This window comes from Beta vulgaris, chromosome 6 (genome assembly GCF_026745355.1).
Source record: "Beta vulgaris subsp. vulgaris cultivar EL10 chromosome 6, EL10.2, whole genome shotgun sequence".
In the NCBI taxonomy this organism is placed as follows: Eukaryota; Viridiplantae; Streptophyta; class Magnoliopsida; order Caryophyllales; family Amaranthaceae; genus Beta; species Beta vulgaris.
In genome coordinates, this window is record NC_079207.1 from 71,468,737 (window position 1) to 71,493,910 (window position 25,174).

At 34.4% G+C, this 25,174-nt stretch overlaps 4 protein-coding genes across 5 annotated transcripts; 3 read left to right on the plus strand and 1 right to left on the minus strand.

Moving 5' to 3' along the window:
• Nucleotides 1-118: 118 nt before the first annotated feature.
• Nucleotides 119-5,845, minus strand: LOC104897973 (hypersensitive-induced response protein 2). Of its 2 annotated transcripts, none has more exons than XM_010684952.4 (6): nucleotides 5,684-5,845; nucleotides 4,160-4,359; nucleotides 2,081-2,201; nucleotides 1,623-1,714; nucleotides 1,436-1,532; nucleotides 119-765 (listed from the first exon to the last, which is right to left on the minus strand). In XM_010684952.4, exons 2-6 carry the CDS (start codon nucleotides 4,346-4,348, stop codon nucleotides 404-406), a joined length of 861 nt encoding a protein of 286 aa, XP_010683254.1. In that variant the 5' UTR covers nucleotides 4,349-4,359; nucleotides 5,684-5,845; the 3' UTR covers nucleotides 119-403. The 2 variants fall into 2 exon arrangements, with proteins under 2 accessions (XP_010683254.1, XP_010683255.1); XM_010684953.4 differs by lacking the exon at nucleotides 5,684-5,845 and adding an exon at nucleotides 4,989-5,145.
• Nucleotides 5,846-6,702: 857 nt separating this feature from the next.
• On the plus strand, nucleotides 6,703-10,405 carry LOC104897974 (probable inactive purple acid phosphatase 16). Its single transcript, XM_010684954.4, has 5 exons — nucleotides 6,703-7,153; nucleotides 8,588-8,812; nucleotides 9,242-9,518; nucleotides 9,703-9,874; nucleotides 9,989-10,405. Exons 1-5 carry the CDS (start codon nucleotides 6,901-6,903, stop codon nucleotides 10,322-10,324), a joined length of 1,263 nt encoding a protein of 420 aa, XP_010683256.1. The 5' UTR covers nucleotides 6,703-6,900; the 3' UTR covers nucleotides 10,325-10,405.
• Nucleotides 10,406-18,991: 8,586 nt separating this feature from the next.
• LOC104897975 (MLP-like protein 34) lies at nucleotides 18,992-20,868 on the plus strand. Its single transcript, XM_010684955.4, has 2 exons — nucleotides 18,992-19,244; nucleotides 20,315-20,868. Exons 1-2 carry the CDS (start codon nucleotides 19,058-19,060, stop codon nucleotides 20,590-20,592), a joined length of 465 nt encoding a protein of 154 aa, XP_010683257.2. The 5' UTR covers nucleotides 18,992-19,057; the 3' UTR covers nucleotides 20,593-20,868.
• Nucleotides 20,869-23,093: 2,225 nt separating this feature from the next.
• Nucleotides 23,094-24,434, plus strand: LOC104897976 (MLP-like protein 34). Its single transcript, XM_010684957.2, has 2 exons — nucleotides 23,094-23,363; nucleotides 23,952-24,434. Exons 1-2 carry the CDS (start codon nucleotides 23,177-23,179, stop codon nucleotides 24,227-24,229), a joined length of 465 nt encoding a protein of 154 aa, XP_010683259.1. The 5' UTR covers nucleotides 23,094-23,176; the 3' UTR covers nucleotides 24,230-24,434.
• The last annotated feature ends 740 nt before the right edge of the window (nucleotides 24,435-25,174 follow it).

Consider the following 25,174-nt stretch of genomic DNA (forward strand, 5'->3'; position numbering starts at 1 on the left):
ATAACATCAAGCAGAGGAATATATCATTAAAAATATATTTAAAAGGTGGTTCTGTAATTTACTCATAAAATAATTTTTTTTTTTATATGTAGAATACTTAGAAACAAAGACAAAGGAATCACAGTGAGGAATAATAAATGCTTCAAAAGTAGCTGAATCTAATAGAAAGATTATTTAGCACAAACATTAACAAAACCAGTTTCAGTAATCCTATCAAAGCTGCAAAATACCAATATAATGTCTGAACAATACCAAATTAAATCCCCCCCTCCCCTTCTTCATATCTAAACGCACCAAGCAATTTCTATACATCATTTACCACAGAATAAGATGACTCCATTGAAATGCATACTGGACATATACAGCAAACTTGATGAGGGCAAAGATCAACATCTTAACCTTACTACCTCTCCATTGTGTTTCCCTGAAGGAGGCCATCTCTAATTTGAGTTGCAATGTCCTTTACAGCGCCTGGACCGTGAGGAATGAACACAGCGGATGACTTTGATGACGCACCGATCTCTTTCATTGTGTCAAAGTACTGGGTCACTAGAACCATGTCCATGACATCCTTAGCACTTGTGCCAGGAACAGTCTCAGAGAAGTTGAGCACGCTGTCTCTCAGCCCATCAACAATAGCTTGACGCTGCCTAGCTATACCCAGCCCTGACAGATATTTAGCTTCTGCCTCTCCTTCAGCTCTCTTTATTTGCAGTATCTTTTCTGCTTCAGCCTTCTCGTTTGCCGCGAGTCTCATTCTAGCAGCTATGAAGGATGGAAAGTCATAAATCAGTTTCTCATATTTCCAGAAGAAAAAGATATTAGTACAACAAAAACCAGAAATTTTAGCCACGCAAGGAATTAGCGTAACGACATGCAACAAAATTTAGAAAATCTACACATACCAACCTTATATACTATGTCTCCTATAATAAAATTCAATAATAGAAACGGATCATAGAGCCATATTCTAAGATGTGGTGGGCTCGTGGCTATCGGTTGGAGATGACAAGCAACATGTTCTTCTATGCTAAATGACCACTGACAAGCATTAGCTTGTTAGATAGAGAAATTTGGTGGGAAAGGGAGAGGAGAAAAGGAGGGGTTCACTTTTGCCTATTTGGATACAACATGGGAACATGGGGGAAGGGAAGAGAAGGGGAATTGGAAGGTATCAATTTCCGTCCACTCTTAATAAACCAAATACTTCCAATATTGGAAAGATTTGGAAGGAAAATACAAGCCCACTTTTCTCTCCCCTTCCTCCCCTTCTTCTCCCAACCTTTTCTCCATCATTTTCAAATAAAGTGCCAGTGCCCAAAACATTGCTCGATCAATTATACAGTAGACAAAAAAGTATTAATATCACATAGAAACTGGTGCCAGGAAATGAAAAACTACCGCCCAGAGATTATAAGATCGGTAAGCACATTACCTGCATTGATCTCATTCATTGCTCTCTTGACATTCACATCAGGTTCGATATCCACGATAAGAGTTTGAACTATCTCATAGCCGTAAGCTGACATGGCCTGCATTAACACAAGAGGCATATTACTGAATTTTGTTACACAATTTCACTCTCACACACCACCTATGTAAAGCTAGAAATGCTAGATTACCTTCTCCAGCTCTTCTTCAACAGCCTTTGCAATATCATTCTTCTGCTCAAATGCAGAGTCAAGGTACAGTTTGGGAACACTAGCACGAATAACTGTCACGATAAAAGATGCTGATTAACACAGTGGAGAGACAGAAAGATAAAGAAACAGCTAGGCATATATAGGTCCATAGATCTATTAATCCTAGGCACCCAACTGCAGTTCACCAATAGCACAAAAAATGAGCCTCATATTGAGAACAATTCAACTTCATATTTGGCCTAAATCACTTCGTAAGCCAAGTAAAAAAACAGAACAGTGAAATACTCCCTCTTATCTTGTAATCAAAAGGCAGAACTATTGTTCTTTAGTTAACATAAACCTATATTGATTAATATCAGGAGCACTCCTAATATGTTTTCAGCCTCCTGAAGCCCAAAACACATGCTAAATCCCTCTGTTAAAGGCAATACACATACCATCAAAGACATAAGCTTGGATCTGTTCCCTAGTGTTACTGAGCTTATAGAAAGCATCCGCTGCCTTTTCTGCCAGTGCTCGATATTGCACAGATGCAACCACTGTGACAAAAACATTATCCTACAACAATCAAGAGAAGAGATCATCCACTTAGTAGATACAATAAGTCAACAGTAGATAGTAGAGATCCATGGAGTAAGTTCTCACAACTTTCAGAAGGATAGGACATAGAATATACATTAAAGATAATAATGTAAACATAACTTAAATACTCGCTCCTCTAATTTTCAAGCAAAATAGGTATCAATTATCTAAAGAAGCTAGTTTGTTCCTATGTGTTGGAACACAAGGTGACACTCAAGAAGGGAGGGTTGAATTGAGTGGTGAAAACTAATCGATTTTCGCAAAATCTCTTTGATGGCACTGTGCCAAACACTCGTAAATCGCTTATTTGAATTTTGCGAAAACTAAAACTTAAAGTATATGAACTTTCAAACGCAAACACAAGATATGACGTGGTTTAATCTCACCTCTGAGATCTACGTCCACACGAAACAAAACTCTTTATTTCTTTGAATCCTAAAATATCAATCTCTTGATACAATAAGACTCCCTTACTACTAACCCTAGTAGCACTAACCAACCCTTAACTTTAAGAGTTGACACTCTCTATAATAGTGAAATTACAGAAAGAAAGAATCCTCAAACGTGTGCTTCTTATTCAAGCAATTAGAGGACAATTACAATCGTACAATAGTTACTCGAAACTGATTCAAACAGTGCTATGCTCAGTGCCGTAAGAAATTGTTTTCAGCTCTTAATATTTCTAATTTTTCTCTCTGAAAACGTGAGATTTAAAAGTGAATTATAAAACCCTTTTATAGTACATGGTTTGGACGAAAGTCCTTCAAAATATCTTTATCTTTTAACCCTTAATTTAAGAGATAAAACTTCCTTTTTAGAAAAACAACTTTATCCTTTTTCCTCTTTATCTTTAATTCTAAAAAGATAAGTTTTCCTTAAATCAATGTTTATCTTATATTTTGAATAACCAATAGATTCGTCCAAACCATGTACTATAAAAGGGTTTTGTAATTCACTTTTAAATCTCACGTTTTCAGAGAGAAAAATTAGAAATATTAAGAGTTGAAAACAATTTCCTACGGCACTGAGCATAGCACTGTTTGAATCAGTTTCGAGTAACTATTGTACGATTGTAATTGTCCTCTAATTGCTTGAATAAGAAGCACACGTTTGAGGATTCTTTCTTTCTGTAATTTCACTATTATAGAGAGTGTCAACTCTTAAAGTTAAGGGTTGGTTAGTGCTACTAGGGTTAGTAGTAAGGGAGTCTTATTGTATCAAGAGGTTGACATTTTAGGATTCAAAGAAATAAAGAGTTTTGTTTCGTGTGGACGTAGATCTCAGAGGTGAGATTAAACCACGTCATATCTTGTGTTTGCGTATGAAAGTTCATATACTTTAAGTTTAAGTTTTCGCAAAATTCAAATAAGCGATTTACGAGTGTTTGGTACAGTGCCAGTCACAGTGCCATCAAAGAGATTTTGCGAAAATCGATTAGTTTTCACCACTCAATTCAACCCCCCCTTCTTGAGTGTCACCTTGTGTTCCAACACTATGTATACTGAAACAACACCATTGAGTACCTTCTTCAATGGATATATCATTCACATGTGCCGAATTCTTGCTATAAAAAGGTGCCAGATATAAGACAGGAAAAACAAATAGTGAACGTTAATATAGAAGTAATTTTTTTTCTCTCTAATCAGCTGTTTCAAAAGGGGTTACACTAAAGAGAAGGGAACTTCATCTGCTTCATATCTTCTACAGTGATTTCAAGTACATTCAGGCATAAAAACAGATATTAAAGCACCAAGAAAAGAAATATTCCATGATATAGTTCATAGTTATGAGTTATTGACGTGACATTTTAAAAGCAGATAAATGTAGAACAACCTTCAATTATAAGACGAGACATTAAGTTGCTAAACGAAATTCAGCGATCATCAAAAGAGTAAAGAAGTCCATAATACTGCCAAATGAAACCAATATCAAACCTTAGTTTTGGTTTCACAGCGAACATCAAGTTGCTGTAGACGCAAGGTAAGTTGACCAGCCAACTGGCTCCCAAGGCACCATGGAACACAGTGACATCCGGGATCTAGCACATCTTGGAACTTTCCAAATCTCTCGCTAATTGCCACAGTTGACTGGTCCACTTGAACACATCCCAAAGCTTGTCCCATGGTTTGGTTCTCTGCACAGCAAGCATGCATTAAGAATACGAGAGTCCAAAAAGGGCCAGGGAGTAAATAACTTAAAATGGTAATTCTTAGGAACAGAGAAGTGTCGTAACCTCTAATAACTAAAATGACTAATCAGAATGTTCATTTTATTCCACAGCTTTCCCAGAAGATTACCCAATTTTCAGAAATTCATTTATTTCCATTGACAGACAGATAACCATAGCTACACATCGCCATTGATAGACATATAATCTAGTCATGGGGAATTACAAGCAGCTGAACAAATAATTATGCTCTTAATTTCATTGCTGATCCTAGATCACGGAAATACAATATATTCGTTTGACATAATTGGGTAAAGCACAAGCGCAATAGCCATATTTAGCATATTAGTATCCCCAAACATCTAAACATTTCAAGACCTTCAAAACAGCTTTCAATGCAAAAGATCAGCTACATATTAGATAGGATTGTCAAACATGATGTTGAAATTTTTGTATATCTTCCATAAAACAACTATCCAGTAAACTTCATGAACAAGAAAAGAACAAAAGAATCAGGCAGAAGTAAACTAAAGAGAGCATATTCCTATTCCTATATCACAATACGCAATCAAGTAATCACGATTAACATAAAATACCAGAACGAACAACGAGCAACACCAATGAAGCAACGATTGCACAGACGACAAATATCACCTCCTCTTTCTACAACTCGTAACAGATACAAAAATCAGATATACCAATACTTTCTAGCTACCACACAACAAAACTAACACACAATACTCAAGAAACAGTATAAAAAAACAATACCCTATATATGTATTATTGTTAAGAGGCATAAGATATTTTGTAAGATGGTATATTATCAATTATAATGCCTAGCTTCCTCGAAAATTCCTAGACAAACAACCATACTAATGAGGACCACTGATTCACTGAGAAAATTCAACATACGACCAATAAATAAATAAATAAAATCAAATATAACTAATATTAGAAAACATAAGATGAGCACGTCTTCTGATAACAATAGCTATACCAGGATGGCAAAATTAGTCAACATACACATAATTTACTCAATTTTACAGTTGATTTTTTCATCATGAGCTAAATTTTCGAGTAATGCGAGATTAAATAGAAATTCATAGAGTTGTAATTCAGTGAAGACAAAATTGAATTGGGAATTTATTGAGATAAATCACGAATTGATTCACCAGAAAAACCTAGATTGAATTTAAATTCAAGCGATAAATTAAGAAATATATATAGAGACAGTATACTAGAAGTGCGAAAGAAACCAAAAAAAAGAAATTAGAGAGAATAAATTGAGTACCTTGAAGATCAAATGAGAGAGAAAAACCTACGAAAATCGAAAAGTGAAAGAATTTGACAAGCACGAAAAAGAGAAAGCTGTCTCCAGTTATAACTTATAGTAAGCAATATCGTGAGAAAAGGACTTCCCTTAGTAACAACTAACAACTAAGAAGTTATTACTTGGGTAAGTGGGATCTGAGTTGTAGTCAAGGATAATCTAAAACTACATGAATCACAAACTTGCGATTGCATGCCTTAGAAAGCTGATTATTTTAGCCCGGCTCGATTTTTGAATGGGTTTTAGACAAATTTTTTTGGCCTGTGGTCGGATCCGTCTCATTCAATTTTTTTTTCTTTGGACGGACTTTGGGCATGTTAAAGATGACTTTTTAGTCTACTTTTTTAGTCTGGCATGATTTTGGCTTGAAAAGCTCACTCATTTTGTCCCCGCCGGCCAATGGATAATTTTTTTTAGACATAGCCCGGCTCGGCCCATGATCACCTCTATTGCCTCTTCTAGAGCAAGCACCGAGTCCTCTCAAGCTGTGAATCAAGACACTTCATATTAGTACTTTGGCCTAGGTTGTATCTACTTTCTAATTTCTTTTTAATAGGGCCACACACTATTAATCTTTTGTTTCTCAACCAATATGGGACAAGATCAAACCATAAGTATAAGTATAACTAGGATAGTAACATTTTATGGAAAGAAAAAACTATTATTTTTAATATAGAACGATGAGGGACAATTAATATTTTACATAAAAAATCTTATTTAAAGAATTTTCGAACATATTCACGATATTTTGAGCCGAACTCGAATAATTCACGAGCAGCCTAAACTTGGCTAATTAATACCCTAATAAAAACGATCGGGGTAAACTTATAATTATTCTTATACACCGGATTTTATCCTATGGCAAAAAAAAAAAAAAGTAATCTCTAACCGCTTAAACTTATTTTTCTTATTTATCAATTTTTTTTGGAAGGGAATAACTTATCTTTTGATGATAACTCAGTATATGTTGTGTTGGATTAAATCCTACTAATATTAATAATAATAATACCCTAAAAAAACTTCTTCTCCTAGATTAAATAGAAAAGTCTAAGTCCTCCTCTGATTTTGTCAACCTTTGACACTTGAAACACAACTACCTCCCTTTCTTAGTGTTACCGAACTCATTCAAAATTTTGATTTTGCACCAAATTAATCTTACAGTAGTATCATCTTTTTTAATGGGTTCTTCAATTAATCGAAAGCAAAACTTTTTCTTCTTCATACTCTTTCAAATTTTGGTACTTTTATTAAGCTCTGAATTTACAGTTGGGCTGAAAAAATTGCAGCCAAAAAAAGCAGGATCATCATCTTTCAAGATTGCAATTTTTGCAGACTTGCATTTTGGTGAAGATGGTTGGACTAAGTGGGGCCCTAGGCAAGATGTCAAGTCTCAGAAAGCCATGTCATCTCTTCTTGATCATGAAAACCCAGGTCTTTTTTTAACTTTTATTTTTTTGGGTGTTCAAAAGTTTGAATCTTTGTTAAAAATACAAAGAAATCTAGAATTTTTTTTAGTGTGTTTAATTATGTGGGTTTATTTGGAATTTGGATTAGATGAAAGTTTTACTAAATTTTGGGAGTTATGTGATATCTATGTTGGATATTTTTTTGGGTGTCAAATTTGTAGTAAATTTTAGTTTTTAATTTGTCTGGAATTTTGAATTGGTTAAAGATTATGATTATGTTAATTAAGAAGTACTATGAAGAAGCTGTTGATCAATTTTATGTTTGAATTTAGGCTTAGAATTGATGTAGTTACATAAATTTTTCCAGTGATTCCTTGGCTTTGGAAGATTTCTCTGGTTTAATTATACATGAGAAATTGTAGAATTGAATGTGATTGAACTCATTGGTATGATTTGAGCTTGGATTATTTGCTCGTTTTTTTTTTTTTCTGTAGTGGCTAAACCTAGAACACTTGAAGTGTTTACCAACATGAAAACCTTAGCTATATATGAATCTTCTTAAGTTGTTTGATTAAAGTAATAATCTTTTTTGCTTACACCCTCCCTATTCTGTCTTTTATATATAGTTCAACAGACTTCAACTTCATAAGTCAAGGTTAGATTTCGTCGTTGGAACATAACTGCTGGTTGTAACCCGGGTAATTAGTTCAGTTTCATGTATTGTGATGGGTGTGCATTTGAGCTAAAAGATAATTCATAACTCAATATGTGGAATTTTAATGAAGATCATAGGTGATCAACTTGCTGATTGGCTTGAAGAATATTCAGTTCAAGGATAATATGAAGGTGTTATTGTTTACTAATGTCAGGGCAATGCTTGGATATTTGGATACCTAGATGGAGGTAATAAGTTGAGGAAAGAATAGGAGAAGAAATAAAAGAGAAAGAGACTTGGGTGGAGAGGGTAGTGATAGCATGATAGGCGAGATGAGGTAGTGTGCAAAGAGGAGGATTGGGGGTAATTGTAATGTATTGGCACCAAAATGAGATTAGTAATTCCGCTTCTCATCACATCCTTGCATCGTCACTACCTCATCTCTTTTTAACACCCCGTAAACTCATCTTCATGTCCCCTTAGTTCATTAGCCCTAGTCCAAGCCTGTCCTCATTGTTATTGACATAGTAGAGTTTGACCCTGTTCCAACTTTTGTGCTACCTCTTGGTAGGTGACTCGTGATATGGAATTAGATGTACATTGTTCTTTCAAATCAGACTAACCCAATGATGCTAACTATTTCTATCCTGATGATACATGTGAAGTTCGTCTGGTGATTATCATCTTTGCAAATTTCAGGCTCCTCTCTGATTTACTAAGTAGTTATAAGTGTATTGGTTTCATGAAAATTTTCTACATGCCTTTTAAGTTCGTTCTCACAAGTGATTGTCTGTTGGATGACAGATTTTGTTGTATACCTTGGAGATGTAATCACTGCCAATAATATACCTACTGCAAATGCAAGCCTGTACTGGGATCAAGCTACTTCACCCACAAGAGATAGGGGCATACCTTGGGCCAGTGTGTTCGGTAATCATGACGATGATTATTTCGAGTGGCCTTACGAATGGTTTTCAGGAGATGGGGTTCCCCCACTACTTTGCTCGGCATCTAACTCATCGTTCACAGGTAATTGAGATCCTACTTATTTTCTCATGGTGGCAAGTTTAAGAAATATTTAGTAAGATTGAGAAAGTTATGATGTTTCCCACTTATAACCCTTTTTGACAAACTGAGAAAAAAGAACTTATTTTTAGGAAAGAGTTTTACACCCCTCAAAATGCCTTTCATATTACTCTACTATAGATTTGGCTAAGTATAACTTTTGTATTATCAAGAACTTGCATATAAAGGGTCTGGTCTTCCATTTCAAAATGAAATTTAAATGAAGTATAATATAACAAAAATATAAAGGTCTTGTATGTGTATGGTCTTGACTCTTGAGAAAGGCTTCATCTTAAAAATCCTCGGAGTTGTAAAAAAATTTCATGTAGATGCATCGAGAATTCATATGTGATCGTTACCATCTGTTATTTGTTGCATTATATGATTCATCAGGAGATGGAGATTGCAGCTTCGGGGGTACAACAAGAGTGCAGTTGATGAATAATCAGATAGGAAATAATACGTATTCGTTCTCTCAGCAAGGACCAAAAAATCTTTGGCCAAGTGTATCGAACTATGTCCTGCAAGTCTCATCATCGGAGAACCCAGATTCGCCAGTGGCATTTATGTATTTTCTAGATTCAGGAGGAGGGTCCTATCCGGAAGTTACTTCAGTTGCCCAAGCAGAGTGGCTCAAAAGTATAGCTGAAGAAATTAATCCAGATTCTAGGTACTATTAAGCATAACTTAAGAATCTTATAATACAACTCGAAAATGATGAACATGACACCAATATTTAGATTTATGGTATAGGGTTCTTTTGTTAGATTCATTCTCAATGACATTATTCTTAGCTTTGGTTGTATTTACTACATGGAACTTATGGGAGACTATCTTTTCTTTAAATTTTGCAGGGTTCCTGAACTATTCTTCTGGCACATACCTAGTATAGCATATAAGAAGGCCGGACCTTGGTTGTTTTTGGTTCCTCGGCCTTGCATAGGCTCAATAAATAAGGAATCTGTTTGTACTCAAGAAACTGAATCGGGGATAATGAAAGTATTGGAAGATCGGCCTTCAGCTCAGGTAATTTTATGTTTTTTAATTTAAGCAATATATGGTAAATGCATGTAATCATGAAGAACTTTGTAGCAAACGATGTCTATATACAATTGAGCCTTATTCTGTTTTTGGTGGTAGGCTGTGTTTGTAGGGCATGATCATGGAAATGACTGGTGCTGCCCTCACAAGAAGATGTGGCTGTGCTACGGTAGACACACTGGTTATGGCGGGTATGGTGATTGGGCGAGAGGGGCTAGAATCATAGAGATCATGGATCAGCCTTTCGCCCTGAAGTCATGGATAAGGATGGAAGACGGGTTTGTACACAGTCAAGTTCTCTTGAGTTCTCAAGCTGTGTCTACCTCCCCTTATTTCCTTCTGTTGGTTGTGCCATTGATTATGTTCCTTGGTGTTATATCCTTCTACCCTACTCTTATTTCAAAAGCAAAAGCCTTCCTATTACCAGATGTATAGCCTGTAAATGATACATTTATTTTGGAACACAGGACTCAGGAGTATATACATTTTTGCACAAAATCACAGCCTTCTTCCATACCTGACATCTGTTTCATAGGATTTAGCCTCTGCTGCACTTTTTGTCACATTATTAGTTATGTTACCCTCATACCATTTTTTTTTATTCGGTAATTTTTCGGAGACTAAAAACTGGAGATTTATATCCAAAAGCAAATATCCATACAAATACCCCAAATATGGGGATGATGAGAGTCAAACTCTCGACCACAAGATTTGGAAGTGGGAGCTCCTACCATTGGGCTCCCACATGATTTTCATACCAAGGACAAGTATATATAAAAAGGTAGAATACATAACCTATTAAAATTAGTGAGTGATCATTGATTTTCTAGGAGACTCTCTTGTGATCTTTAACTGTAGGTAGATGAAGCCTAATGTCCAAATCATCCCTAATTATTAGTCAAAGAAGTAATGAAAATTTAATGGTAAAAAAGAAAGACCTTACTTAGATCTTAATTTTACATATTCTTGGCTGACAATAATTTGCGGTTGAGATGCTTGAGAATTGGAGGATGATAACGTGGAAATTTTGATATACAATATTTGTTGTAGTGAAATTTTTGGATTTCAACTAGTAAATTTTTCTCTTTTAGATTGCTTGAATTTGCATTATTAGACATTTGAGTTTTCTTCATTTCTTGAAATATACTTCCTTACATAACTTTACCAATTTTACTAGTTGATATCCAAAAATTACATGTACATTGGATGTTTATACAATGTTAATCTAAAGTATTTAACTAAGAGAAGAGTTATACAAGAAGAGCATCTTTGAGAAATTATAAATATAATCATGGAGTGAGAAGTGTGTAAGTGAGGATGCATGGCCTTTGATGGTGTATCTTTTGTAGGTTGCTTAATCAAAATCCAAGTTGAATAATGTTGAATTGTTCTCCTTTTACAACTCTTTAGGAGGTTGTAAGTGGTTGACCAAAGAGATGTGTGCCTCCTACAGTGTAGAACATAGTGGTTGTACTTGTACCCATGACGTAGTCCTCTTGCTGTTTGCGGACTCCTCCAAGTAATGTATATTGCTTTGACCCACATGTTCTAGGGTAGTAGTAAGTGCTTCCTTGATTACAAGGACTGTTGCAACAACTTTGTCTGGTCTATTGCTCCTTCTCGTCGGCTGACTACATCCGTCGCGTCGGTCAATACTACTGGCGTCACATGGAGTACAGTATAAATCAGTTATAAATGTCCTTGGTTGGCTCATCGATTCTCTCCAACTGTTTTGACCTCGGTTGCCAAGTGATCTTTTATCTCATGTTGAATAGTCAAGTGATCAATGGAAATAAGGATCCCACAAATATAGGAACAACTTTTGACTTCCTTTTGACGTTGGTAATCACCTCTCTGGTAATTTGTTTTGAGTTGGTTATGTTGTTGGGCGTCGACTATTGGCGTTTGGGCGTCGCGACGATACTCACCTTTCGTCGCGACATCCAGTGACACATCTTGAAACTTTTGCTATTGAGGGCCAATTATTTACTTTAGACCTTCAGTTATATCTATACTATAGGGATAGGCCATACAGGTACGAGTTCCGGGTACAGGTACAAATCCAAGTATACCATCATATAATAAGTACAAATACGGAGACACCGTCCTAAACTGGATATAGGTAGAGGGATAAAACCTTTTCTTCATAAATAATATTATATGATATTTATTAATTTTTAAAATAATCTTTCAACTTCACAATAAAATAAAATAAAATAAAAAAGCCAAAAGTTTAAAGCTTTGTGTTGAAAGAATTTGTATAAGACAAAAATAATAATAATTAATGAACTAGAAACAAACATCCTCTAAAAAAACTCATCAAAAAATAAACAAAAGAAATGGATTAGTAAACTTAGAACTCACATCTTCACGTGATTACACATAGAAGAAAGATGAGGTAAGAATCAACATCACAATATTCCAAAAAAAGGTGGTCTCTATTTGTGCCCTTTCCCATTTCCCTTTTCAATTTTTCTCCTTCTCCAGACACGGATAAAATATTGTTATGTCCCATATAATTTGGGCTTCTCTTTAACGAGCCAAACAAATAACAAACCTATTTTTTTTTCTAAAACCTTATAGGGGTAAGGTCTAGTCCTGCCCCTTAAAAGGTCCGCCCTTGACGACATCACTTTCTTGTTGTCGCAGTGTTAATGATCTGTCGTCCGGACTCATCCGTCGTTCATACGTCACTCATACTCGCCCGTCGTCCTGACATCACTCGTCCGTCATACAGACGTCATTCACCCGTCGTCCAAACATTACTTTTCAGGTGTCACGATGTTACTAATTTGTCGCCTGGATGTATTTGTTTGACATCATATCTTGCAAATTTTGACCATAACAACGAGCAATCGAGCATAGCCCACAGGTGCATGCGTATACTTCCACCCTTCACTTTTACTTATAATATGGAAAAGGAGGCACATAAATTAAGAAGAACAAAGATATATAGAGAAATAAAAAGGGAGCCATGTAGACCACTTGTCCAACCGGTGGGTGGGTGGATTTCAGAGTTGGTAAATACGGGTTGAGTCAAATATACGGGTCGATGTATCTTCGGATCGGGTCGACACACATGTCGGTTTTACAAGTTCCAGTCGGGTTGGAGTCAAGAAACACAATGGTGCCTTATATCAATTTTTCATCTTTAAAATTTCATATAAAAGTAGTGTTTTTCGTTATAAAACTACTATTTCATCTTAGTGTGATATATACAACGGTCATATTATGTATATGTATATGTATATGTATATGTATATGTATATGTATATGTATATATGTTGCTTTTTTTGTGATATGACCTAAAATGGCAAATGTTACATTTTTTTGTGATATGAAGAATAACTCTTGTAAATATTAGTTGGTTGTATTTCCCTAGAGTTAGTTTTATACTATTGTAAAAATAACAAACTTAGTTAGTTGTTATAACTAACTTTCTCTACTGTTTTGATGTCTGTAGTCTGTAAGCTACTATAAGTAGCATTCTTTTCTCTCCTTTCTGGTTAAGTCAATACAATCTAAAATAGAGATTTCTCTCTCTACATTGTTTCTCTCTCTCATTACTTCATCTCTGTAATAATTCTCATGGTATCAGAGCAGATTTTCTTTAATTCTTGCTGAAATTTTATAGAATTTTCTTCTATAATCTTTGTTTCTTTGAACAGTATTCTTAAGACATACTGATTATCTGTAAAAATGGTGGAAATCAGCACAAATGGAGGCGATAAACAAAATCAGAATGTTGAAAACTCGAATTCGTTTTTCGGAAGCACTTTTAATGTAAGTGCATCTTATAGATCCATTGTTCATCTCAAATTCTGATCAAACTATGAGTAAATTAGTTGTTGTTAATCTGAATGGCAACAATTATGTTAGTTGGAAGCGTAATATTCGTAGAGCTTTAATAGCTAAGAATAAAATAGGTTTTGTTGAAGGAAGTATTGGAAGACCTGAAGAAAGTGATAAGAACTATAATCAATGGATGCGTTGTGATTACTTGATAATATGTTGGTTGATGAATTCTATGAATGAAGATATAGGAGAGAATTTTACATTTGTGGAAGTTCTGCACAGTTCTGGAATGAAATTGCAGAATGTTATGGTCAGTCTAATGGACCGCAAATTTACCAATTAAAGCGTGAGTTGGATAATTTGCGTCAAGAAAATCAGTCCATTATGGTTTCTTATGGTAAATTGAAGAAATGTTGGGATGAATTACAAAATCTGAGGAGTATGCCATCTTGTACTTGTGGAATTCTGTCTAGATGCAGTTGTAATTTCTTGAAAAGACTGTCTGAGTTCGAATCTGAAGAAAAATTGATGCAATTCTTATTAGGTCTCAACAGTGGGTTTGATAATGCTATTAGTAACATCTTAGCTATGGATCCATTACCACCTATTAACAAAGCCTATTACTTAGCACAATAAGTTGAGAAGCAAAAAGAAGTTAGTGGTCTCAATCATAGAAATGAGGTTAGTGCACTCCTTGCACACAAACAACCTTTTCATGCTAAAACTTCTTACAAGATTGAGTGGAGGAAAGAAAAGACTGACAGAATGTGTGAATATTGCAAGAAACAAGGACATACTAAAGATACTTGTTTCAAACTTAATGGTTTTCCTGATTGGTTCAATAAGAAGTATGGAAACAACATCTTCCAAACTTGCTGCTAATACTGTTGTTGAAGATTATGCTCTGGAAAATGATCCTCTAGAGTTATATATTGCTGGCCCAGCAAACTATACTCATGACAATGTTGCTGGTAATAAGACTGGAAATGTAGACCCTGTAATGTTCCAGAACATTATGCAAGAAGTCATGAAGGCTATGAAAGGGAAACAAGTTTCTGGAGATTCTACTCAAACTGGACACTCATTTGCTAACTGTGCAGGTAAAACTTCTTCTGTTTTACATTGTAATACATGAATTATTGATTCTGGTGCCACGAATCACATGATTTCTGATGATAAAATGTTGATTAACAAGAGAAAATTGTTTAAAATGATTGAGGTTGGTTTGCCTGATGGGAGTAAAAATCATGTTTCTGTAATTGGAGATGTCATGATTACTGATGATTTGATGCTTAGAGATGTGTTATTTGTGCCTTGCTTTCAGCATAATTTGATTTCTATTGGTAAATTGGCTTTGGATTCTAGTATTGAAGTAGTTTTCAAACACAATATGTGCACCTTCTATTCCATGAATCATTCCAAAATTCTAGCCATAGGCAAGTTATTCAAAGGCTTATATCTTCTCAATCATGCAGATGTTTTCAATCCTGGTCTAGCTACTATCTCTTCTTCCTCATCTCAAATTGTTACTACAAATATAGTTGTTACTCATTTAGGTTCTCCTAATCATTCTTCTGCTGAAATATCCTTTCCTATTCTACATGCTAGACTAGGACATCCTTTTGTCTCTATTATGAAACATCTCTCTCATTGTACTTGTAATCCTGATACTACTTTCTTTTGTGAAGTTTGTGTGTTAGCTAAGCATCATAAATTGCCCTTTCCAAGAAGTGTAAATAAAGCCTCACAATTGTTTACCTCATACATATTGACCTTTGGGGGCCCTATAGAACCAAGTCTCTCACAGGTGCTTCTTATTTCTTGACCATCTTAGATGATTACAGTAAATGTACATGGACTTTCATGTTACATAATAAACTGCAAGTTTACAGAACTATTTCCTCTTTTATTCTCCAAATTGAAACCCAATTTCTAACCAAAATTAAGATTGTTAGGTCTGATAATGGAACAGAATTTATTCAAGAACAATGCTTGGACATGTTCATGATTAAAGGGATTTTCATCAAACTAGTGTTGTTGGTAGACCTCAACAAAATGAGCGTGTGGAAAGAAAATATAGACATCTCTTAGAGGTTGCTAGATCCCTTAAATTTCATGCTCATCTTCCTTCCAAATTATGGGGTGAATGCCTTCTTACTGCTACATCTCTTATTAACCTAATGCCTTCTTCTGTCATCAATTGGAAAACACCTTATGACCTTCTTTATCAAAAATCACCTGATTACTCTTTGCTCAAAGTATTTGGTTGTCTTTGTTATGCCTATAACAATGATAGAAATAAACACAAGTTCACACCCAGGGCTAAAAGATGTCTATTCATAGGTTATCCTTTTGCCCAAAAAGGTTACAAGGTCTATGATTTGGAAACTTATAAAACATTTGTGTCCAGAGATGTTGTGTTCAAAGAAAATCTATTTCCTTTTCATCATTCTTCTCTTTCACAATCTTCTAATACCTCTTCAGTTCCTATAGTTACATTTGATGACCCATTACACCAAGATTTTACTCCTTCTTTACATGAATCTCCTACTTCTTCCTCTATTCCTGTTAATCAGTTTATTCCTTCTTCTCCTACTTCTTCACATAACTCTACTGTTCCTGCCTCTATTACTTCTCCACCTGCTTCTTTTACACCTTCTTCTCCTTCTCCTTCTCTTTCTCCAACTGATATTGTTGTCCCTGCTAATCCTCCTATTTCTTCTCCTAAACCTCTCAGACCTCCATCTACTAGACTTGCTAAACCTCCTATTAAATTCAAGGATTTCATATGTCCTACTATACCTTTATCTTCTCATTCTCACTCTTTCATTGTTCAGTCTCATAATAGCAATATTGTGTATGATCCTACTTCATACAAAGAAGCAAGTCAATTTTCTGAATGGGGATCTGCTATGCAGAAAGAGTTGCAAGCTCTTGAAACAAATAATACTTGGGACCTCACACAGTTACCTGCTGGGAAGAAGGCCATTGGTTCTAAGTGGGTCTTTATGACCAAATTTAACCCAGATAGCACAGTTGAAAGATTTGAAGCCAGATTGGTGGGTACTGGGTATCAGCAGGTTGAAGGGGAAGATTTCACTCATACTTTTTGTCCAGTTGCTAAGCTTGCAACTGTTCGAGTTATCATTTCTCTTGCAACTGCCAGACAATGGCCTTTATGTCAATTAGACATAAACAATGCTTTCTTACATTCTTAGATGAAGAGGTCTACATGAAACCACCTCTTGGATATGATAAAGCTAAGCCAGGGGATGTTTGTCATCTTAAAAGGTCCTTGTATGGTCTGAAACAGGCATCTAGACAATGGAATAAGGAGTTAAGTAGATTTCTTGCTTCCATTGGTTTTGTTCAATCTAAACAAGACTATTCTTTATTCACCAGAGATCTAGATGGGGAGTTTATTGTGATCCTTGTGTATGTGGATGATATGGTTCTCACTGGTACTTCACAAGCTCAGATCAATGTCATTAAACAAGCCTTGGATGCAGCCTTTACCATTAAAGACTTAGGTGCACTCAAGTATTTTTTGGGAATTGAAGTCATTAGAAATTCTTCAGGCACCTTCATGAATCAAAGAAAATATATTCTTGATGTTATTCAAGACTTAAAGCTTGACAATACTAGACCAGTTTCTACTCCTCTCCCTAAAGGCATTAGCCTCTCTACAGATGAAGGGGAATTATTGACATCACCTGACCAATACAGGAAGCTTATTGGCAGGTTGTTATATCTCAACATCATGAGACCAGATTTGTCCTATGCTACTCAGCATTTGAGTCAATTTGTTAGTTGTCCTAGAAAGCCTCATCTACAAGCTGCTATTCATGTTGTGAGATATTTAACAAACACTCTCAACTTGGGCTTAATTTATTCTGTTACTAGTAATATGCAGCTCTGTGCTTATAGTGATGCTAATTGGAGTACTTGTGCTTTCACAAGTAGATCTCTTAGTGCATATTGTATATTTATGGGCTCTCATCTGGTGTCTTGGAAGACTAAAAAGCAAAAGACAGTTAGCAAAGCTTCTGCTGAGGCAGAATATAGGAGTATGTCTAGTACAGCTTCTGAAATTGTTTGGCTAGAAGGGTTATTGCAAGATTTACATGTTACTATTTCCTTGCCCATTACTTTACTTTGTGATAACAAAGCTGCTGAACACATTGCACAAAATCCAGTGTTCCACGAGCGCACTAAACATTTGAAGAGGGACTGTCATTATGTCAGAGAGCAGATTGAAGCAGGCTTCCTCCAAACAGCCCATGTTTCCTCCATCATCAATAATTAGATGATTTGCTCACCAAGGCTCTATCTGGACCTCAACATCAGTATCTTGCTTCCAAGCTTGGACTTGTGGATTTGTCACATGTCCAGCTTGAAGGGGGATATGAAGAATAACTCTTGTATATATTAGTTGGTTGTATTTCCCTAGAGTTAGTTTTATACTATTGTAAAAATAACAAACTTAGTTAGTTGTTATAACTAACTTTCTCTACTGTTTTGATGTATGTAGTCTGTAAGCTACTATAAGTAGCATTCTTTTCTCTCCTTTTTGGTTAAGTCAATACAATCTAAAATAGAGATTTCTCTCTCTACATTGTTTCTCTCTCTCATTACTTCATCTCTGTAATAATTCTCATATATGTATATATGTATGTGTATATAATGTATATATATATATATATATATATATATATATATATATATATATATATATATATATATATATATATATGTTGTTTTTTTTGCGATATGACCTAAAATGGCAAATGTTATATTTTTTAGCTACGGAGAAAATATATATTAATTCATGAAATACTCAAAAATTACTAAGTTTCACAATATCTAACACTCCTCACGAGACTCGAGGCATCCATTTTTTTGAAGAATCACTTCTTGAATAAATTTCAAAGCATCTATACTAAAGACATATTTATTCTTCCACATTACAACTTTGCAGGCAATAAAAAATTGGACTCCTTGAAATAAAAAAGAATCTAATCTGAAACTGTTCTTCTTCCACAATTGCACATATGGTAGTGACCACGGAATTCCTAAAGTTTGCTACATTTGCTTGCATTATTAGCTTATACATATTATTTATCTGGAGTATTAGTATGGTTACTGATTAAAAAATGTGTTTATACTATTTTTAGTGGAACTGATGAAGAGATCATATATTCTCCAAAAATCTGTAAAGTAGAAGATAAACTATTATATTGGTAGAGCAAAGAAAAATATATATTCTTGTAGCTGCATGCACATCTATATAAAGCACCTTATTTGTGGTCATTTTTATAACGTAATTAATTACCATAATCATCTTTGTTTTCTACAATTTCTAACGAGAGAAATATGGCAAATCAAAAGAAGTTGGAGGGGCAAGTAGAGCTAAACTGCTCAGCAAAGAAGCTATTTGAACAAATAATGGCGAAACTACCCGACATTCACAATATTTGCACCAGCAAAGTTGCAAAGATTGAGGTCCATGAAGATGCTTGTACTTGCGTGGGTAGCGTCAGGAGATGGGACTGTATCATTGGTAATTCTGACTTTCTTGCTAATTTTCTTTGGAAACTTTTACGGAAGAGCTTGTCTTGTAAGAGACCGTATACTTTTAAATTAAAATTAGACAATGACAAATCCAATATTAAAAAGAGAATTAGTCCAATAGTGACTAGGTTAATTTCTTTTGGTGACTAGTTTAATTCATTTAGTGACTAGATCTACTTTTATATTAGAATTAGGCCGTCTCTTTTAGTAATTTTTGTTTACTGAATTATATAAGTTATCACATTTGAGAGCGGAAATTCCCCCCCAAAACTTCATCCGATTGATTTTCCTGGTGTGCAAACTGACATGCAAAACGAGACAACCTCATTACCCTAATTGACTCTCAAATAACTTTTTTTTTTCCAAGGAACTCAATACCCTTATTATTTAACGAAATGTTATGGTAGAGTAGTCTAAATTACGATGGTACCATGTATATTGGGTATCAAAAGGATAAGTCAAAAGTACAGTGGTACCTTGTAGAATTTTTTTTTCAATATTTTAAATGTTTTTTCACCAAATTCCCAGTCAAATTGAAAAATTCACCATATACCCTTAATGTTTCAGATATTCACTATATACCAAACGTTCACCAGATGCTTTTTCTAACTGCCGTTAGCTTTATTTACCATTTAACCATTATTAACCCTAAACCCTGACCCTAATCTAACCCTAACCCTAATCTAACTCTATCCCAAATCCTAGTTAATCTATTATTTTCAAACTCTCAAACACTTAAGATTTATTTGTACTCGTTACATAATGACATCAAATTTTCAATTTTCCAATGGACAATAAAAAAAAACATAACAAATGAATTATAAAAAATAACATATTCCTTTATTGTAATTGATACGAAGCATCGCCAGGACCAAATACTAATTACATAGACGAACTTGAGTTTAGTAATTAGTAGTCGTCATTAGTTTCGAAAAAAGTGAAAATGAAAGTATGTCCAATCTACATGAACAACTCACAGATTTTTGATGAGGCAAATTTACAATAATTCAATGCAATATTATTGATATGTAACGCATATATATATCACGTAACATACAGGAGGAAAGTCACAATACTTCATAGAGAGGATTGAGGCAGTTGATGAAGAGAATATGAAGATTCATCGCAAAGTGATTGATGGAGAGGTAATGAAGAACTACAAGAGCCTGGAAAACAATATCCAGGTAGTTTCAAAGGGTGATGGCAATTGCATCTTTGTTTACAGTCTTGAATATGAGAAGGTGAATGAAGCTGCACCAGAACCTCATGATGTGCTAGAGTTTGCACTTTCTGTTTTCAAGGAACTTGCTGCTCATCCATCAATGGTCCCTAATTAATAAGGGCACCTACCTAATATGCATATTATCCCTAAATTCCACTGTGTATGTGGGTGGTCTAAATCAATGTATGCTCCAATAAGCTATATGCCTATATCTTATACATATAGCAAACTATCTTAATTAATTATGTACGCATCATTATGATGTTGTGCTGACTATGTAGTATGAAAGCATGAGGCTTAGTCTCTATGGCTATGTATTACTCCTAAATAGTATTCCATGCGTTTCATAATATAAGTTCTTATTCTGTTTTTACACAGAAATTTAAGTTAATTAAGTGAAATCTTGTTTTATTTAGATAAATAAATTCATATCTATACAAATATATTAAAAGGTGAGCATGAACAAGAAACGGTGCCACGTGGCGCTCTCCCTAAGGAGTTTTAGTTCATGTAATCCATGTACAATTAAAAAATTTAGAAAATTGCACAATATAGGGCTTGATCCCAAGACCTCAAGTACATATACTAAAGTCTTAGCCACTAAACTAAGTTATATTTAGTGTTATTATCATAAAGTATTATATTAATAAATGAACTTTTCTTACCCGGGGGCATAGCCCGGGCCTAATAACTACTTTATTTGGAAATTCTGAACATTTCATATTACATGATTTAATGTATAGATAGAGAAGTTAATTAAATAGGGTAAAAGATCCTATTTTGTCATTAATAATGGTGAATTGAGAGTTGAAATCATGATGAGATTTTGGAAATTAAATTATAATCATGAAGGTATTGAGGTCATAATTATTGATTGAAAATGGAAATAAAACTTACATTTTGGGACCGTATACGAAAACATGACTTACATTATTATGGGACAACGGGAGTAATTTTTTTACGAAATTGCACAACGTATAATTTTATGATAATTAGTTTGGAAAAGCTATTTTATGATGATTCAAGTATCAAAACCCTTTATAGTATTTTTTTTGTTGTTGAAGGAAACGATAAATTTCGTCGATTGAAATTAAAGTCATACGACATCTACAATCGATATTAAAGAAAAACGCCACACAACCTAATTTAATCAAATAAAGTTCCTCTATGATGTAATTATGATGATAATGAATCAGGTCTTACAATACAACATAGCCCCAATTTGCTGAATGATTCATCCTTTTATGAGAGTTTCTATCGTTCTGACATAGTTTCGAGAATAAATTTCTTTATTGCACTGGGAAGATAGCATACAAAAATCCATTATTACTCGTAAATTAGTACATGAAACCATTAATCACTGAACTATATCTTTGCAATAAATTAAACCATAAAAACTGAACTTTATACTCCTAAAAGGGTAGACTAACAAATCAAATTCCAAATTCCCACTAGTTGAGACAAGAACCTACTAATTAGATTAAAAAAAAACTCTCCAACAAAGAGATAAAGGAGAATTATTATTGACGAAAAGTATATAAAAGTAGAACGAGAAATTATACTGAGCTAACTACCATTAAAAAGGATGATCAAATAAATGAAGTTTAGCTAGTTAGGATAGTAGCAAAGGTAGTACCCTCTCTAATAATTAGATAAATAAGAGAGAGAGAGTCGATTATTGAGTAATCAAACAACAATAGTCCCGATTACTTAAACTGAATCGATAATTGGGCAAACTCGAATTGACTCGATTCATACCACCTCTAGTGGCTTTAGTCGTGTAGGATTATATACAATTGAAGCTACTAAGAAGGTGTTTGGTTTGTTACGAGAAAAGAAAAATGGTTTAAGACAGGGTTACAAATAGCACGGAAGGTTTACCCTTTAATTTTATAAGTTGTATGTTTAAATATATCAAAGGGAGACTCTAATATTTCCACCACCACAACTTTTCCCCTAAAACCACCATCATCCCTACACTACAAAATTTACCTCCTTCACCACTTTCTCCTTCCTCTCCTCTGTCAGCGCCAATCTTCCCCTTCCGCCAATCTTCCCCTTCCAGCAGTCCCACCTTACCCTCCCCCGCCGCCCCCTTCTTCTCTCCTACGCCGACTGATCAACTTTTCTCTAGTCTCTGTTGTAGATCTAGTAGATTTTTCAGAGGGAGGGAGGTGTTTTCAATAGATGGTGAGTGGTTTTCGGTTGAATAGTGGTTGTTTTTGGGTCGAAGGTGGTTATTTTTCGAATGGAATGGTAGGATTTTGTGTGGTAGGGTTGTGATCTCTAGGTTGTTTCAAGTGGTGGTAAGGTTAATTTCTTTCGGTGACTAATTTAATCCATTTAGTGACTAAGTCTACTTTTATATTAAAATTAGACCGTCTCTTTTAATAATTTTTGTACAATCAATCATTAGCTAATAAAATCAACTATAAACTAATACAATAAGCTGACAGCTAATAGCTATCCGCTAATAGCCAAATACGACAGAATTCAACGCGAACATAGCAATCAGAATAAGTTATGCTAAAAAGTAGTGGACAGAAACAAGAGTATATTTAAAGTCATATATTCTTGGTTATCAATACTCATCTATATAAAGCACCATAACACTACTTCAGTTACTTCAACCATTTCAATTCAATCATATACAACTAGCTAGATTTGTGCAATTTAATTGTGAAAGAAGGGAGGAAAATATGGCTCAATTTCATAAGTTGGAGAAAGAAGTGGAACTCAAATGTTGTGCAGACAAGATTTTCCAAATGTTTTTAGCCAATCAGTCCAATATTCCCGACGTCTGTTCCCACAATGTTCAAAGCAATAAGGTACTCCAAGGTGGCTGGACATGCGTGGGTAGTACAAGAAAATGGGACTGTGTCATCGGTATATACCTTACTATTAAGTTTTTTTCTTCGGTTTTAGTCTATGTTTAGTTCACCTGAAATTTTCTGATTTGAACTTATCTGATCTGAACTAATTTTTCTAATCTGATCTGAACCGATCTGATATGATCCGATCTGATATGAACTGATATGAACTGATCTGATCTGAACTTATTTTTTCTGATCTGATCTGAACCGATCCGATCCGATCTGAACTGATCTGATTACAAAATCTTATCTTTTAGATTTTTCTCAATATATAAGAAAAAATATAGTCACGTGGGGTCTTATTTGATTCGTCTCAATGAGTACTTTATTAATATTCAATTATTATAATTTTTACTAATATGTAATGAGAGATATTTAATAGTAATAATAATTTTTAAATATAAGCATGATCTGAACTGATCTGATCTGAAATTATTTTTTCTATAGAAACTTTTTTGGCTAAGTGTATATATATATATTTTTAAAAATATAGTTTCGGCTTGTATATTTTCTGCGTTCCAAATAGCTAGAGATATATAAACAATTTGTTGAGTATTTGTTCGCAATATTGAGTAAGTAGTTAAATATAATTGCTTAACAGATGGGAAAGCACAATGCATCATTGAGAGGATTGATGCAATTGATGAGGAGAACAAGATTATATATCGTAGCATGGTTGATGCAGATATATTAAAGATTCATTACAAGACATTCGCGAACAAATTCCAAGTAATTCCAAAGGAGAACGAATGTTGCGTGTTGAAACTTACTTTTGAATATGAGAAAATAAATGAAGATGCACCTGAACCTCATCAGATTATGGAGTTTTCACTTGATACCATCAACAAACTTGCATGTCACCTTGCTAGTGCTAACTAATTAAGGACAAAAAGAAATGTTGTCGCTAGCTACTTAATTAACACTATGTTATGAGCATGTGTGCTAGCTCCAATCATTTCTATTTTATGTACGTATAAATAAAGTATATATAATATACGTACATGTGTGCTAGATCTTAAAGTATTAATATTCCTAATATTTTTATTTTATATACGTATATATAAATAAACGCGAGTATCAGTTATTGAGTTGTTAATAAATACTTAGGGCTGGTAATTAAGACCTTGATTAAATTTCTATTGCTCTTTGTAACTCTTCTATGCAAAAAATTTTGGTGGCCCTGTAACATGCATGCACATATAGCATTTAAAAAAAAATGTGATAAGGCATTTTATTCTAATTGACATTAGAGAGTGAAAGATATATGGATGGGATTGAACTCCCTCAATATCAACTCTATGCCGAAACAAACGAAGTTTAGCTAGTTAGGATAGTAGCAAAGGTATCCTCTCTAATAATTAGTTAAGTAACATACATAGTCGATTATTGAGTAATCAAACATCAATGGTCCCAATTACTTAAACCGGATATATAATTGGACAAACTCGAATTGATTCGATTCATACCACCTCTCTAGTGGCTTTAGTCGTGTAGGATTATATGTAATTGAAGCTACTAAGAAGGTGTTTGGTTTGTTACGAGAAAAGGAAAAGGGTTTAATACAGAGTTATAAATAGAATGGAAAAGTTTAACCTTTAATTTTCTAAATTGTATGTTTAAATATAACAACGGGAGGCTCTAATAGACCCTTAAACAATTTAACTATTAGTTTAAGGCTCTAATAGTTAAATTGTTTCGATTGGTTAGTGATGATGGGGTCATTTTGGATGGACAGTAGTGGTTTTAGGTGGTAGAGTGGTGGTGGGGTTGCTTCGGTTGGTGGTTGTTTAGGATGGAGGGGTACTGTTAGTCCGGTTGCAGAAT

Excerpts from the sequence above, each read along its gene's own strand:
- LOC104897973 (XM_010684952.4), bottom strand. The coding sequence starts at position 4,348 with ATGGGACAAGCTTTGGGATGTGTTCAAGTGGACCAGTCAACTGTGGCA. Across the intron at positions 2,202-4,159 it reads GCTGTGAAACCAAAACTAAG|GATAATGTTTTTGTCACAGT; the intron begins GTTTGATATTGG and ends TGATTGTTGTAG. Across the intron at positions 766-1,435 it reads AATGAATGAGATCAATGCAG|CTGCTAGAATGAGACTCGCG; the intron begins GTAATGTGCTTA and ends CATCCTTCATAG.
- LOC104897974 (XM_010684954.4), top strand. The coding sequence starts at position 6,901 with ATGGGTTCTTCAATTAATCGAAAGCAAAACTTTTTCTTCTTCATACTC. Across the intron at positions 7,154-8,587 it reads TCTTGATCATGAAAACCCAG|ATTTTGTTGTATACCTTGGA; the intron begins GTCTTTTTTTAA and ends GTTGGATGACAG. Across the intron at positions 9,519-9,702 it reads GAAATTAATCCAGATTCTAG|GGTTCCTGAACTATTCTTCT; the intron begins GTACTATTAAGC and ends TAAATTTTGCAG.
- LOC104897975 (XM_010684955.4), top strand. The coding sequence starts at position 19,058 with ATGGCAAATCAAAAGAAGTTGGAGGGGCAAGTAGAGCTAAACTGCTCA. Across the intron at positions 19,245-20,314 it reads GAGATGGGACTGTATCATTG|GAGGAAAGTCACAATACTTC; the intron begins GTAATTCTGACT and ends CGTAACATACAG.
- LOC104897976 (XM_010684957.2), top strand. The coding sequence starts at position 23,177 with ATGGCTCAATTTCATAAGTTGGAGAAAGAAGTGGAACTCAAATGTTGT. Across the intron at positions 23,364-23,951 it reads AAAATGGGACTGTGTCATCG|ATGGGAAAGCACAATGCATC; the intron begins GTATATACCTTA and ends ATTGCTTAACAG.